The following is a 16891-nucleotide window of genomic DNA, read 5'->3' on the forward strand; positions in this document are numbered from 1 at the left end:
TGACTTTCAGTCGTATGAATTGGCTTCATCTTCAATTTTGACATTATGAAGGTAAAGTATCAAGGTAGGAGGGTAGATCATGTTTTATTAAACAGTTTCTTTACCTGATATAACTGTTCAGTATTTAAACCCAGGGCCCAGGGGCCTTCCCTGGTTCTCCTGTCCCCGGTTCTGCACATGTTTCGGGTAAAGCTTGTAGCTGCTCTCTCTGCTCTCCCCCTCACTCCAAATCCATTCTCCACATGAAAGCCAGACTATAATTGTTCCAAGCAGGTAGAGTCCTCTGGAACCTGTCCAGCAGGATATTTTTGTGTGCTACAAGCACACAGCCTGTCAAAAGGCAGGGGCTACACTGAGAAGACCAGTGTGGAGCAAGTGCAAGTTGTTTGTTTTTTGTTTTTTGTTTTTTGTTTTATTTTGAGAGAGAAACAATGTGAGCAAAGAGAAAGGAAGAGAGAATCCCAAGCAGGCCCCATACTGTCAGTGCAGAACCCGATGCAGGGCTCAGTCCCACAAACCATGAGATCATGACCTGAGCGGAAATCAAAAGCTGGGCACTTAACCGACTGAGCCACACAGATGCCCCTCCAGTGCAATTTTTAAAGAAGAATTTATTTTATGATTTACAATAGCCAAGAGATAGAAGCAGTCCAAGTGTCCATCAATTGGAGGTGATATATATATATATGTATATATATACACACACACGTATATGTTTCCCAGTCATAAAGAAGAACGAAATCTTGCCATTTGCAATGACATGGGTGGAGCTATAGAGTATAATACTAAGTGAAATAAGTCAGAGGAAGACAAATACCATATGACTTGACTCATATGTGGAATTTAAGAAACAAAACAAACTACCAAAGAGAAAAAATAAGAAAGAGGCAAATCAAGAAATAGGCTTTTTAAAACTTATTTTTATTTAAAGTTTTTATATTTAAGTACCTCTACACCCAACATGGTGCTTGAACTCATGACCCCAAGATCAAGAGTTGGATGCTCTACCAAATGAGCCAGCCAGGTGCCCCAAAATGGACTCTTAATTGTAGAGAATAAACTGATGGTTACCAGAAGGGAGGGGGTGGGGGATGGGTTAAATAGGGGATGGAGATTAAGGAGTGTGTTGTCTTGATGAGCACGGGTGATGTATGGAAGTACTGAATTACTGTATTATACACCTGCAGCTAATGTTACACTGCATGTTAACTAACTGGAATAAAAATATAAACTTAAAAATAATTTTAAAAAATAAAGAGGAATTGATTTTATTGTTTTGAATTGATTGCTCTGGTGCCTGAATAGAGAATGGCTTGGGGAATAGGAGTCAGGCATGAAGTCACAAAGACCAGTGGAGATTGTAGTCTTCCAGAAGAGAGATGATGGAATAAATGTCTTCTATCTGTCTCTCTAGATCCATTCTCTACCTTCTTCCCCTGCTCTCAGCAGCCCTCAGAGATAGACTTACACAGCCCACACTAAAGCCTCCTGTATCTTCTGCCTTTTGGTGTTGATCAGCCAATGGCACAGGGGTGAATCTCCAGTTCATTTTCATGAGGTCACCTAGGGCTGGTTGGGTCCCTTGACAGAGGTCCTATCAAGGCGTCTCTAAGTAATTCTATTATGTTTATCCTCTTGGCCAGGGAGATGGTAACATTTTCCTGTCATGGTCTCAGGCACTACTTATTCCCTCATGTTTTCCTCACACCATGCCCACACCTTTGTAACTAGTCCTTTCTGTAGACCTTTCTCAATTCCCCCAAATTTGATGTTCTATCCACTTTCTGCTGGGACCCTGATAGATACAGGTGGCAAGGGACCATGGTTTCAGGAGTCTCTTGGACACTCTGTAAAGCAGGTGAGGGGACTTCTTGGCCATTTGCTTCCTTCACCATGTAGCCGAAAGACTGGCTGAGCTGTCACCGGAAGAGCACAATCCTGCTGGCTGGGGCATTCTCTCCCTAAGGTAGTTTCTCTCACCTACAAGGGATAGGGACAAAGGCATGAAATACCCTTTACTATTTACCCTTTTCTCGATGTTACTAAAATTGTTGTTTGATTGCTTCTTCATAATATATCTGGTTAGAGAATAGAGGAAGCTTGCCGTCCAATGCCCCAAAAGACAAAGGAACGTGTTAATTGGATGTCGCCCCTGTAACTCATCTTGGGATATAAGAGGAAGCAGCCACTTCAAAGGGAAGAAACAGGAAGTTGGTATCGTTCACAGAGTACAGTGAGGAAGAACTTTAAGCATCCTATAAAGTGTTGAATTGCGTCCCCACTAAAAGACATGTTGAGGGGCATCTAGGTGTCTCAGTCAGTTAAGTGACCAACTCTCGATCTCAGCTCAGGTCATGGGCTCAGAATTCATGGGTTTGAGTCCCATGTAGGGCTCTGCACTGACAGCTCGGAGTCTGCTTGGGATTCTCTCTCTCCCCCGCTCTCTGACTTGCCCCTGTACTCTCTTTCTCTCAAAATAAATAAATAAGCTTAAAAACAAATGTTGAAGTCCTTACCCCCTTACTACCTCAGATAATGTGACCTTTTTGGAAATAAGATTTTTATAGAAGTAATGAAGTTAAAATCAATAGGGTGACTGAAACTATTAAAACTGCCAGAAGAAAACATAGGCAGTAATCTCCTTGGCATCTGTCTTGTCGGTAACTTTTTTGGATTTGACACCAAGAGCAAAGGCAACAAACACAAAAATAAACAAGCAGGTCTATGTCTAACTAAAAAATTTCTGTGCAGCAAAGGAAACCATTAACAAAGTGAAAAGGCAATTTAGGGAATGGGATAAAATACTTTCAAACCATATACCTGATAAGGGGTTAATATGCAAAATATGTAAATCATTCACACAACTTGACAGCAAAAAAACAAGTAGATCAATTAAAAAATGGGCAGAAAATCCGAACAGACTTCTTTTTTCAAAGAAGACATACAGGGGCGCCTGGGTGGCTTAGTCGGTTAAGCGTCCGACTTTCGCTTAGGTCATGATCTCGCGGTTCATGGGTTCGAGCCCCGCGTCGGGCTCTGTGCTGACAGCTCAGAGCCTGGAGCTGCTTCAGATTCTGTGTCTCCCTCTCTCTCTGACCCTCCCCTCCTCACGCTGTGTCTCTCTCTCTCTCCTAGAAATAAATAAAAACATTTAAAAAAAAATAAATCTTTAACAAAGAAGACATACAAATGGCCAACTGGGAAATGCAAATCAAAACCACAATGGGATTTCTCCTCACACCAGTCAGAGCAGGTAGTATCAAAAAACCAGGAAATAGTAAGTGTTGGCGAAGAGGTGGAGAAGAGGGAGCCCTCATACCCTGTTAGTGGGGATGCAAATTGGTGCGACCACTGTGGAAAACAATATGGAGGGAGAAAGGACAACTTCCAATCCATAAACAAAGAATCTCTTCCTGGGACGCCTGGCTCGATCAGGTGCGTCCGACTTCAGCTCAGGTCCTGATCTCATGGTTTGTGGGTGTCAGGCTTTGTGCCGACAGCACAGAGCCTGCTTTGGATTCGCTGCCTCCCTCTCTCTCTGCCCCTCTCCCACTCCCACTCTCTCAAAAATAAACGAATCTCTCTCCGTTAGTTTGGGACTTCCTTAATTTCTCAGCAAGATGTTTGTCATTTCCAGTGTAGGCAGATTTTCTTGGGGCTCTTTCTCTAAGCCTTTCTTCTCTCTGGGACTCTGCCCCCCAAATCCCAGCCACTGGATAGCCTCAAACCCCAGTCTTTGTTTCCTCTGCCCATTCTATGCTTGCGTTCTATACCATGCCTCACAGTTTGAAAAATGTCCTGAGGGAGAGAACATTGTGAATGTGGGGCTCACCTTGTAGGCTTCTTGCCTGCATTAGCTCCTAGTCAGTGCTGTCGCGGCTTGTACATTGCCTAGTCTTTACAGTTACTGCTGGGGAGAAGGGAAGACTGATATCGGCTACTCCATCACAGATGAACCAGAACTTCAAAATAAGCGTTTTGAAATGTTGGTGTAGCAGCTACTGTCAGTGCACTGCCCGTTCCCCGTGAGTACCCATTATTCTGATCCATGCAAACAGCTGCCGATTGAAAGGCCAAGGCCTTTCTGTGGATCCGGAAGCATGCCTGTGTCTGTTCAGAAGGCTGATGTGCCGGGGAGTTGGTGCGCCTGGGAGCTTCCTTCATCGTCATGGTCTTCCACAGGTCCCCAGAAGTGAGCTCGCTTCCCATCGCAATCACTTGCTCATTAATGCATTTTGAAATGGCATTCTTTCTTTATTTCACTTCTTCAGTCCTCTCTAGGTAGCTCTAGGGATCACTTCCTCATTTAACTACCAGCACTCAAACCTTTGCCTCATGGACTGCTTCTGAGAGAACCAAACTGTGGCAGTTGGTCCCGGAAATAGGCCCAGGAAACAGATCTTCAGGATGGTGTTAGCAAATTGTATGGCAATGAACACCCCATTGTTGATGTGAGAGCACGTTTCGTCATGCTGTATCATCATGATTACACTCACCTGCAGTGAAGAATGTACTGGAAGGCCAGTGGCAGGTATTGCACTAGCCTGGGCAATAGCCCTAATATTTGAAAGATGCAAGAACAATTGTAATAATAAGGACCGGGACAGCATCTGGCTATTATTCATTTTTACAGAAGCTCCGAAGAAAGAAAATAAGAAGTTCAAGCCAGATAACTTTTGATATGTATTAAAAAAAAAAAAAAAAAACNNNAAAGTACCTAAAAAGACTCTCATTTTCTACAGAAGCCAGACTGTGCTGAAAACCAGACCCAAAATTTGGTTGTTAGGGTGGAGGAGTTAAAAGAAAGCTAAATTCCTATCTCCGAAAAATCTCCTTCACTGAAGTCAAGAACCTTATAGAAAATGGGTAGCTCTTTGACACTCAAGATGTAGACATTTGGATAGATTCAGGCTGTTGTCTCTCTGTGTCCTTCCAAAATTTATGTGTTGAAATCTCTTTTTTTTAGCTTTTTTAAATGTTTATTCATTTTTGAGAGAAAGTGAGAGCACGAGTGGGGGAGGGGGCAGAGAGGGAGGGAGACGGAGAATCCGAAGCAGGCTCCAGGCTCCGAGCTGTCGGCACAGAGCCCGATGTGGGGCTTAAACTCACAAACTGTGAGATGGTGACCTGACGTGAAGTCAGACGCTTAACCGACTGAGCCCCCCAGGTGCCCCCACTGTGTGAAATCTTGACCCACCATGTGCTGGTATTAGGAGGTGGGGCCTTTGGGAGGTAATTAGATCAGGGGAGCAGAACCCTCATGAATGGGATTAGTGCCCTTATAAAAGACACCCTGGAGAGCTCCTTTGCCCCTTTGGCCATGAGAGGACACAGCAAAAAGCCCTCTATGAACCAGGGAGCAGGTTCCCACCAGATAACTGAATATTCTGGTGCCTTGATCCTGGACTTCTCAGCCTTCAGAAAGGTGAGAAATAACTTTCTTTTGTTTATGAGCTACCTAGTCTACGATATTTTTGCCAGAGCGGCCCAAATAGACTAAGACACTGCAGTAGAGAATCTTGAATTTCAAACTGTCTGGAAACTTCTTTTTTTAAAAAAATTTTTTAAATGTTTTATTTATTTCAGAGAGAGAGAAAGACACAGTCGAGCAGGGGAGGGGCAGAGAGAGAGAGGGAGACACAGAATCTGAAGCAGGCTCCAGGCTCTNTGGGCAGAGAGAGAGGGAGACACAGAATCTGAAGCAGGCTCCAGGCTCCGAGCTGTCGGCACAGAGCCCGACGCGGGACTCGAACCCACGAACCGTGAGATCATAACCTGAGCCAAAGTCGGATGCTTAACCGACTGAGCCACCCAGGTGCCCCCTGTCTGAAAACTTCTAAGCCAGCAGTGCTTACCCCAACCCCTGCTTACACTGGACAGCAGCTTCCATTTCCTGAAGACCATGAAAAGGCCTCACCCGAGGCAGACCCTGATCTGATCCTTGTCCTCCTCCAGCTCTGCCCGCTCACTGCTTCTCAACCGGTAACTATGGGGGTCAAGTCTCAGGTTGGACCGAATAGGAAAGTACTACCTGTGCTTTGGGAGAAAAAAAGAGCTATAGGTCCTGGTTAATATGTACCAGCAGGAACTGGGAGGATATGTCTGAGAATGAGTCTTGAGGTTTCTAAACTGGGAAAAGATGACTATTAATAAGAGATTTTGGGGCGCCTGGGTGGCTTAGTCGGTTAAGCGTCCGACTTTCGCTTAGGTCATGATCTCGCGGTTCGTGGGTTCGAGCCCCGCGTCGGGCTCTGTGCTGACTGCCAGCTCGGAGCCTGGAGCCTGTTTCAGTCTGTGACTCCCTCTCTCTCTGACCCTCCCCTGCTCACGCTGTCTCTCTCTCTCTCTCCTAGAAATAAATAAAACCTTAAAAAAATTTTTTTTAAATGGTTTAAGAGATTTTATTGTATTTCTTAAATTTCATTTTATTTTATTTTAGACAGAGAGTGAGCAGGGAAGAGAGGCAGAGGGACAGAGAGAGAGGATCTTAAGCAGGCTCCACACTCAGTGCAGAGCCCGATGCTGGGCTCAGTCCCACAGTCCTGGGACCGTGACAGCTGAAATCAAGAGTCAAACGCTCAACTGACTGAGCCACCCAGGCGCCCTTGTAAGAGATTTTAGGTAGGCGTCCAACATCTTAAAGCCCATCCCATTCATTCCATGGAATCCAGAGTGTACCGTCCGTCCTTAATGAGCATAACTACAATGACTCCCTCCCTTTCTAGTGCATAAGCTTCCAGAGTCCCCTCCTATGGGAGCCCTCCGTGCATATCTTCACTGGTTGGTCCTTCCCTGCCTGGCGAATAGACACATTTGGTACTTGTTTTGTTGATCACTGTGATGAACTTTGTTTTCCATTGACAGTTGTCTGTACAAACTTGGCCACCAGTGCCCCATACACCTTGTTCAGGCAGCTGGTGGCCTCATTAACTTTCCAAGGTGGTTTTTTGTTTTGCTTTGTTTTGTTTTGTTTTATTATTATTTTGATGAGAAAAATAACTGGGAAAATGAGTTGTGAGGCAAGAACACAGAATGAATTTATAGGGATGGGCTGAGTGAAAAGTAATCAGAAGAGACAATGGCCTAGAAAATTGAATGCAGCTCCCAGCACCTGTCAGGAGAAAGCACATCCCCATTTGAGCTAAAATAATTGAGATTCAGATGATTCTGGGTAGGTTTGCCATAGTCCTGTGCTTAGAAAACCCAATAACCCTAACTCATTCTTTTTACTACAATAGCACTATTTTCAGCCCACTAAATTCTGAATGAAGCAGACCATCTCCAGTGGGGGTGTTATGGGCACTGGTTAATGTCAGTGTACATCAGAGTCACCCCTGGGAGCCTGGGGCTCTGATTAGTTGGCCAGGAATCTGCAATTTAATTTTTTTAATGCTTATTTATTTTTGAGAGAGAGAGACAGAGAGCAGGGGAGGGGCAGAGAGAGGGAGATACAGAATCTGAAGCAGGCTCCAGGCTCTGAGCTGTCAGTACAGCTGTAAGTTTAAGCCCCACATTGGGCTCTGCGCTAGTAGTAAAGAGCCTGCTTGGGATTCTCTCTCTCTCCCTTTCTCTGCCCCTCCTCCACTCACTCTCTTTATCTCAAAATCAGTAAGTAAATTTAAAAAATAATTTTAAAAAAGAGATGGGGCGCCTGGGTGGCTCAGTTGCTTAAGCTCAGTCGGTCTGACTTCAGCTCCGGTCACGGTCTCATGGTCTGTGGGTTCAAGCCCTGCATCAGGCTCCGTGCTAACAGCAAAGAGCTTGCGTCAGATTCTGTGTTCCCCCGGCTCTCCCTCTGCCCCTCCCCTACTCATGCTCTGTCTCACACTGTCTCTCAAAAATAAATAAATGTTAAAATTTTTGGAAAAAAAAAAGGGTACACTACACTTATCATGATGAGCAGTGAGCAATTTATGGAATTGTTGAATCAGTATGTTGTACTCCTGAAACTAATTTAACACTGTAAGTTAACTATACTTGAGTTAAAATTAAAAACTTAAAAAAATAAGTTCTAGTATCAAAAATATCCTGGTACAAAATACGTTTTTGGTTTCCTATCTGTTAAAAGGATAAAGTTTTGTTAGATTATTGGTCTTTTCTCAGTAAAAATTCATAAATAAAGGTTGTTCTCTTTTTAATGTTTATTTAGTTTTGTGAGAGAGAACACGCACACAAGCAGAGCTGGGGCAGAGAGAGAGAAGACACAAAATCTGAAGCAGGCTCCAGGCTGTGAGCTGTCAGTGCAGAGCCCAGTTTGGGTTTTGAACCCACAAATCATGAGATTACGACCTGAGTCAGAGTTAGACACTTAACTGACTGAGCCACCCAGGCACCCCTCTTTACGTTTCATTTTATTTTTTATTTTTTAATGTTTTTATTTATTTCTGTGTGTGTGTGTGTGAGAGAGAGAGAGAGAGAGAGAGAGAGAACAGGAGAAGGTCAGAGAGAGAGGGAGACACAGAATCCGAAACAGGCTCTAGGCTGAGCTAGCTGTCAGCACAGAGCCCGTCGCGGGGCTCGAACCCACGAACTGTGAGATCATGATCTGAGCCAGAAGTCGGAGGCTTAACCGACTGAGCCACCCAGGGGCCCCTCCTCTTTTTTTTTTTTTTTAAATGTTTTATTTATTTCTAGGAGANTAACCGACTAAGCCACCCAGGTGCCCCTGGGGGCCCCTCCTCTTTACATTTTAAATACATCTACCTGAAAAGAAAAGATTTTATGTCTTACCCAAATAATATAATATTATATATCATTATATATTACATATTGTATATAATAATATAATAATATTAAAAGAGTTAAGGGTGCCTTGTTTTTAAACAACTTGTTATAAATTAACAATTTGTTATAAAATAACAAATAAATTTCTGTATTTGCCTTCGAAGTCTCTAACTGTTACTTTTATTAATCTATTTTTTTTTTTTTTGAGAGAGAGAGAAAGAGAGAGCATGAGCAGGGAAGAGGGACAGAGGGAGAGAGAGAGAGTCTTATGCAGGCTTCCCGCTCAGTGCATGGCCCAACATGGGGCTGGATCCCACAACCCTGGGATCATGACCTGAAGCGAAATAAAGAATCAGACAACTGAGCCAGCCAGGCACCCCAGATGAATTTTTTAAAAATAAAAACTTACTTATTTAAGTCATCTCTACACCCAACATGGGGCTCAAACTCAGGATCCCAAGATCAAGAGTTACACGCTCCTCTGACTGAGCCCCCCAGTTGTCCCTAAACAGATTATCTTTGACAAACTTCCCCCAAATCAAATTCTAGTAAAGTTGTAGTAGCAGTTGTTGTTATTGTTGTTGTTTACCTTGAACTAACTTTGAGAACTTTAGAGGGTCCCTGGAACATCTCAAAAAAGATCTGTTCTTTCTCCCTATAAAAAGGGAAATGTTAAACTAGGCTTATTTGGTTCATAAAATAACAAAGTAAGCATGCCAAATAGGAAGTGATGTTTAATCTTCTTAATTTATATTTGTATGGGTATGTTATTGCCATAAGTGTTCCAGAACTTGTATAAAATTCCTAAAAATCTGATAGGCCCTGGTTTAATGTTATCAGTTATAATTTCAGGTTTCATCTTAGAATGTTTTCTGTCATAGAAATTGATGTGGTTTTGGAGTGGTGGTGGGAGTCTGGAGGTGACGGCCAAGAAAGAATTTTTGAGATGTCTTTGGTGCAAAAAGGTGATTTTATGAAAGCAGGGGGCCCGGATCCATGGCAGAAAGAGCTGCCTGGGGTTGTGAGGAGTGACTGATTATTATATACTATGGCTTTGAGGGAGGTCAAAGCAAAAGGGAAGTTTCTAAGAGGACTTCCATATGCTAAAGAGGACTCATAAAATACTGGAGGCCTAGCTATTGTCAAGCTAAGGCTATTTTTCCCTGTAGCAAAGCATTAAGACAGTAGGGAGGTCCTGGAGAAATGTTATACTCAGGCTGTTTCAAGTATTTGTCAGTGGGCTGCAGGTTATAAAGAAATTTAATTTTGTTTACATTTCTTCTTGCTTTTGGTTCCCTCATCACTATGNTTTTCCCTTTCCTTTGTCTTTGGGCCGCCCGGAGTGCCTGAGGAGTGTCACACACATCCCATGGCAGGGGACTGTTACTAGCTTGTGCTTTGCCCTCAGCTTGCCTTTGGCTCCCTCACCAGAAATGATCAAATTTCTTTGTTAATTCTTTATAATAAAGAATCATCAGGTCTTTGAGCATGGATATTTTTAAGTCTTTTGTCATTCGCATGTAGTTATTTTACTCTAATGCTGTTGCAAAAGTGAGATTCATGGAAAGGACTCTAACAAATNGCCACCCAGGCGCCCCCTACCAAGTATTCTTGACCATTGACACCATTGCCAAATTATTGTTAGAAATAAGCCCATCGACCCAATCCAAGGAGAGATGCAGAGACTGGGAGCACAGAGGAGTGGGGCTTTAATCAACGTTCTTGCAAGAGCGGGTGTCTGATGGACAGGCACACTNGATTGGAACAAGTACGCATTCCCTGAGGTGATGCAGAGACTCCTCCCTTTGTTCTTTGGCACATGCTCATTGCAAAACCAACATGAATAAGCCTGTGAAACAGAGAGGGTTTAGTGTCTAAGGGTTTGGGGGGGGGGGTTGCACATATTTCCAATATTCCCAATAGGTTGTAAACCTATTGTAACTAGACAGCACAGCTTTTATTTGGTCTTTGTGAAAACAAATCCTCTCTCACTTTTCACAGGTATCAAAGTTTGGGTGTGTATGCACAACTACAGAAGGCCACACCTGACATTTGGTCCTGGATGAATGCTAAAGACCTCAAAAGCAAACTGAGTAGGAGAAGTAGCTGCAATCAAGGTAGACTGCTTTCTCCCAAGAAGTTAGATTAATGAGGGAGCAGAAGGTAAGCTGGCCTCCTCCCCCCAACCCAGGCGGGATAGTGTGGCACTCCTGGCTGCCCAAAGACAAAGGAAAGGGAAAAACAAATGGTTAACTCATAGAGATCGCAGTCCTTCAGGACCTGAGTCTCCATCAGTTGACAAATGTCTTAGTAATTTACAAGAAAAAGGCCATCTTACCAATAGCCTAACCTCCAGAAACCCATAGACTCAGCTTGCTGGAGCCTCAACATTACCCTCCCCTCCACAGTGATGTGGGGAACACAGGCAAGAAGGAAATGGGAGGTAAAATTAAATTACTTTATAACCCTTAGCCCATTGACAAGTACTTGAGACAGGCAGAGAATGACATTTCTCCGGGAGCTCCAACTCCACAGTCTAGAAGCAGTCACTCTGCACGACCCCAGCGCAGCTCTTTCTGCCCGGGGGTCCTGTCCCCCTGCTTTCATAAAATCACCTTTTTGCACTAAAGACATCTCAAGAATTCTTTCTTGGCCATCAGCTCCGCCCCTCCCCCCCCCACTCCAAAACTGGATCAAAGACATTTCTTTCCATTCCTCCTTCCCTTTCTGACCATTCTTTTCCCAATTCTTATACTATAACGGTTTTTATTGTGCTGTCTCTCTTGATAGGTTGGGGCTCCCACACGTGGGGCAATGATCAGGTAGAAGTTGGTCACACAGGGCCATGAAAGGATTCACTCAAGGCAAAACAAAGGGGATAGAAGTTTATTGACTGTATCACAAGGGAGCAGCAGGCTGTCTCTACAATGAGACAGTGGGCGGGGATTGTTTTTAAAGGAGGAAGGTGAAGAGGTCTGGAATCTATAGATCTGGATCTATGGAATTTCCCCCTTTTTGTTAACTGTGCCCTGTAGTAAGTAGCCCATTGGATAGTTAGGGCCTGGGTATCTTGTGAAGTGGGTGCCCTGATGAGCCAGTCTGTATTCAGCCAGGGGGTCGCTGTGGGCCATTTCTACATTCCATTTTTTCAAGCCTCTCCATTTATGATTCTTTTCTTCACCATTTACCTTCCCCTGGCCTGTAAAGATAACGGCACTGTGCACGCCGTATCTCAGGCCGTTACAAAGGCTGGTATATCAACTGTTGGATTTGCCACGCCCCTGGTAATCCTACAGTTCTGCTTGTGACACACTTCTTCCTGATTTCCAATGCCTCAGTTTCTCTGGAACAAGCTTGCTAGATAAACACTTCTGGGTGAGTGGAGACATGTGAAATACACAAAATACGGGGCGCCTGGGTGGCTCAGTTGGTTAAGCGTCCGACTTCAGCTCAGGTCATGATCTCCCGGTCTGTGGGTTCGAGCCCTGCATGGGGCTCTGTGCTGACAGCTCAGAGCCTGGAGCCTGCTTCAGATTCCGTGTCTCTCTCTGCCCCTTCCCTGCTCATGCTCTGTCTCTCAAAAATAAATAAATGTTTAAAAAAAAAAAGAAATACACAAAATATGTAAACAAGTCAACCGGCTTAAAGAAGTATCCTCAGGGGTGTCTGGGTGGCTCAGTCGGTTAAGTGTCCGACTCTTGGTTTTGGCTCAGGTCATGATCTTGCCCTTCGTGGGTTCGGGCCCTGCATCGGGCTCCACATCGGGCTCTGTGCTGACGGTGTGGAGTCTGCTTGGGATCGTCTCTTCCTCTGTCTTTGCCCCGCCCTTGTCTCTCTCAAAATAAATAAATAGACTTAAAAATTAAAAAAAAAAAAGTATCCTCAGTATTCTAGCTGTTTTGGATCATGAATATTGTTTTGTTGGCCATAATTACTATTGCTCCCTATATGTTACATTCTCTCAAAAGTTTTCAGTACATGTGTGCACCCACTGATCATCCACCAAATAGTCTCTCTCCAACTGGAATGACAACAGAGAACAGAAGAATGAAGCCAGTTCCAAGAATACAATCCTGACGTCATCTCTTGTGAATAGTATACTGAGACCTGTAGACACAACGGTAACTGAGAGTCACACCAATACTGATTAAAAAAAATCAAACCATTCAAGAGGATGATCAAAAAGGGGAGAGGAGAAATCAATTTTTAGGTCCAAGGTACACCCATTCCTGCCTAGGGTACCAGGTCAACAAACTGAAACTCAGGTAACTTTCACGTCCCCATAAGTGCTTTGCTTGACCAGAAACATTAGATTTAGCCAATCCCCAAATGCCAAGTCTGAAAGAGGACTTCAACTCTCTCCATTTTGATCTCAAACTTTCTAATTGATTAAGTTCTTCTTTCCAGCTAATTTCATAACTCCAGCAAAAGATCCTGCAAAGTATCTTTTCTACCTCCTCCTCCTCAAGCAAGAAGGACTGCCCCGAGCCAGCCAGACCCCACCCAGGACAATGCTTGACCACACCTTTACTGCCTTAGGTACCCACCGAACTTTGTCCCACATTTTCCTTATATAAACCTGGCAATGCTTTCAGCACTTTGGAGAGTCTTTGAGATTCTTTGAGAAGCTAGTCCACTGTCTTCCCCGTGTTGGCCTCACTGAAATAAATCCCTCTCTTGTTTCACAACCACTGGTTGCTCTGCCTTTAGATTTTGTCAGGGGCAAGTGGATAAACCTGGTCTGTTTGGGACCCCCTGAGTCAAGTGCTCCTGCCTGCCTGTGTCCCAGCTACAAGCCAACTCTGGGCGCTATACTTCCTTCCTTCTTTCTTATTTATTTTCTATTTTTTTCTCTTCCTTGTTCCTTATTCTATATCCTATAAAGTCTTCCTGCCTCCTGCCCCATTTTGCAGTTCTCTGGACTCCTGGGAACAGAGACTATTGCTTCATGAGGTATTAAGTAAAGTTTGTATCACCTGTTAAAAAGAAATACTAAGCTCCCAAATGGAGTCACTTTTGCTTAGCACCATCAAGATTTAAAGCCTAATCTAGTTGGAGTTACAGCCTCTCCCAGGGGTGGAATTTTGAACCAATTATTCTGGAATTTCCTGGTCAGCACTAGTGAGGTAATCTGCATGATAAGATCCCTTGTCTTCCCCTAAAGAAAGATAAACTTGCCTGAAATGTTCCACTCTTTCAACTTCCTTGTCCCATCTTCCTTCTGACTATAAAATCCTTCTATTTAGTACAGTTCCCCAGAGCTCCTTTCTCCTTGCTACCTGAGATGCGACCAGGTTCATGAACGGTTGAATAATGCCAAATTTGCTTTGTTGAATTTTGGGTTTTTTGTTTTTTTTTTTTTTGTAACATGCCTAAGTTGTCTTTTAAAAAAATCATTTGGGTTTTTAAATTTTTTAAATGTTTATTTATTTTTGTTAGAGAGAGAGACACAGAGAGTGAGTGGGGGAGGGGTGGGGGGAACAATCTGAAGCAGGCTCCAGGCTCTGTCAGAGCCTGACGTGGGGCTCGAGCTTGTGAACCACGAGATCATGACCTGAGTTGAAGTCGCATACTTAACCCACTGAGCCACCCAGGCACCTCCCCTCACTCAAAATCCTTTTGTAACAGTACTAATCTGTTAGAGATAAATACTAAAATATTCACCCATGAAGTGATGAGATTTGCTGCAAAATTCTCCTGAACGAGGAAAGATTGATTAAACAAGATAGACTGGCTTATGTTGATTATTGTGGAAACGGAGAATGCATACATGAGGGGGTCATTATCCTATTCTCGCCACTTCTTTGAATGTTTGAAATATTCCATTAACAAAAAAAGAACAAAGAATACGGTGCTTTTCAGTTATAGAATTTTAACACAGTTATGACTCCCGGTTCCTTCTTTGATAAAATGGGTCGACTATAATATTATATCTTATAATCCCAGGGACGTTTTGAGGGGCAGTGCAAAAAGAAGCGTCTTATGAATTGCTGTTTTATTATTACTTACTCTTATTACTATGACTGCCAACACTAGCGGCCTTCGAGCGTCCCCTCTTCGTCTCCCTGGAATGGTTTATCCCAGTCTTCCTCTCCTTCTTTCCCATAGTTCCTTCCTCCTGCTTCCCGTACCGACACCCCTCCCGCAGCCCCAGTGGTTTAGCCCGGCTTCCCCAGGGGAAACCCCCGAGGGGCGGAGCAAGAGGTGTGGGCGAGTTGCCCCGGCTGCCTCTCCCTAGACCACTTGGATCGCGCCGCATTTGGAGGTGGGCCGGGTATCACGGGGCGGGGCGCGAGTCCCGGGCTCCGATTGGCCTGGGCCGAAGTAAACATCCGGCAGGGTGGGGCGGGGCCGGAAGTGGAGAGGGAAGGCGGCGGCTGAGGCTGTTCGGGAGGTTTCGGAGTTGGTAACTCCAGGTGCCATGGGCAGGGCTGAGGCGCGCTGAGGGGGACGTGGGGTTAGAAGGGACGCGGGGCTGGGCCATGGCGGGCGCTAGGGCAGCCGCTGTCGCCTCAGCGGGGCCCGCTGCTTCCTCGGGCAGCCCGCCGCCGCGGGAGCCGGGGCTCGGGGAACTGCTGGAGGAGTTCTCCCGGACTCAGTACCGGGCCAAGGACTGTAGCGGGACGGGCGGCTCGAAGGTGAGTTCGAAGGTGTGATGAGCACAGAGAGAAGCTTCTAGGCTTGCAGAGTTACAGAGGGAAAGGCTGAGGTCAGGGGTGAGAGGAAGGAGAGCCGTAATTTCTTAGGGTCTGGATCTGGAGAGTAAGGGTCGGGTTTAAAAGCCGGAAAAGGAGGAACTGGTCACAGCATGAGCCGAGGAGGGGCGTCCTTTGGTTTGCGACCAGGGGTTTGGAGGTCAAGGATCAGAGCTAAGAGACCATGTTCAGAGATAGGGAGGGGAAGGTGAAGAGGGTTGTTCCTGGGCATCAGACGTGGGTACAAAAGCACCCAGGTTTAAGTGATGAGACAAAAAAAAAAGTCTAGAGGATTTCTCCAGGTCAGAGGTCAGAATGGAACCGAGACAAACACCGAGTGTGTTGCTTCCTTATATAGGCTTAGCGTGACTTTAGACCTAAGCTCATCTCTTCCCTTCTGGTAGCAGGAAAACAGCCCACGCTCTCTCTATTACTTTATCATAAGCCCGTCTCAGTTCCTCTTTCTTCCTCCCCTTAGGTTTCCCTTTAGTCTCCTTATTACCAGACCTGGAAGGCATCCAGCCTAGGAAGGCCATTCCCATGCTAGGTACTGTTTGACAGGCAAAGGGGAATCTTGCCATTCTCCTATGTCTTACTCACTATGTGCTGTTGATAGGTTTAGTATCAGGCTTTCTAGTGGGTTCTGTTCCATTCTGGGCCGTGGAACCATTCGGGACCGCTGGGCATATGGCACTTGGCATCATGCTACTCTCCGGAGTAACTAGGGGAAACTTCAGTAATGATGGGGCTGCCCCACTCTCCAAACCACCAAGTGTTTTTCAGAGCTTAGCCAGAGGGCCACCTGTTTCAGCCTTGTTTGTTTGTTAAATTTATTTATTTTGAGAGAGAGAGAAAGAGCGCAAGCCTGCAAGTGGGGTAGGGGCAGAGAGAAAGAGAATCCAAGCACGCTCTGTCAGCACAGAGCCACATGCGGGGCTCGAACCCATGAACCGCGAGATCATGACCTGAACTGAAGTCGAACACTTTACTGACTGAACCACCCAGGTGCCCCTGTTTTTTTTTTAATCGTTTTCATCTGGATAAATAAACTTTGGTATGTGAGTTTCGTTTTTTGCTTTTTTTTTTAAGTTCATTTTTGAGAGCGAGAGAGTTGAGTGCGAGCACGAGGGAAGAGGAGCAGAGAAGGAGGGGGAGAGAGAATCTCAAGCAGGCTCCATGCAGTCAGCACAGAGCCAGATGTGGGGCTCTATTCCACGACCCTGGGATCATGACCTGAGCCAAAATCAAGAATCGGACACTTAACCCACTGAGCCACCCAGGTGCCCCTGTTTCAGTACTGTTAAAAATAAAGGTTCCTTGCTCCCATCCATCTCTACTGAGCCAGAATTTCTGAGGGTAGGAACCTGGAATTTGCATTTTTTTTTTAAATGTTTTATTTATTTCTAGGAGAGAGAGAGAGAGACAGTGTGAGCAGGGGAGGGTCAGAGAGAGAGGGAGTCACAGACCGAAAC

At 44.8% G+C, this 16891-nt stretch overlaps 1 protein-coding gene across 6 annotated transcripts in view; it reads left to right on the plus strand.

Annotated features, from left to right (window-relative positions):
- The first annotated feature begins 15128 nt into the window (after nucleotides 1–15128).
- Nucleotides 15129–16891, plus strand: part of MTMR14 (myotubularin related protein 14) — a 44706-nt gene continuing 42943 nt past the window's right edge. For 3 of the 6 annotated variants that reach the window (XM_077751498.1, XM_077751496.1, XM_077751499.1), the window contains exon 1: nucleotides 15129–15362. In XM_077751498.1, the coding sequence (XP_077607624.1) occupies nucleotides 15207–15362 (156 nt within the window). In that variant the 5' untranslated portion in view covers nucleotides 15129–15206. The remainder of the gene's footprint in view (nucleotides 15363–16891) is intronic. The other 3 variants (XM_077751497.1, XM_077751495.1, XM_077751501.1) reach the window with 3 other exon arrangements.

The sequence above is a fragment of the Crocuta crocuta genome, unplaced genomic scaffold (genome assembly GCF_008692635.1).
Source record: "Crocuta crocuta isolate KB4526 unplaced genomic scaffold, BGI_CrCroc_1.0 scaffold69, whole genome shotgun sequence".
In the NCBI taxonomy this organism is placed as follows: Eukaryota; Metazoa; Chordata; class Mammalia; order Carnivora; family Hyaenidae; genus Crocuta; species Crocuta crocuta.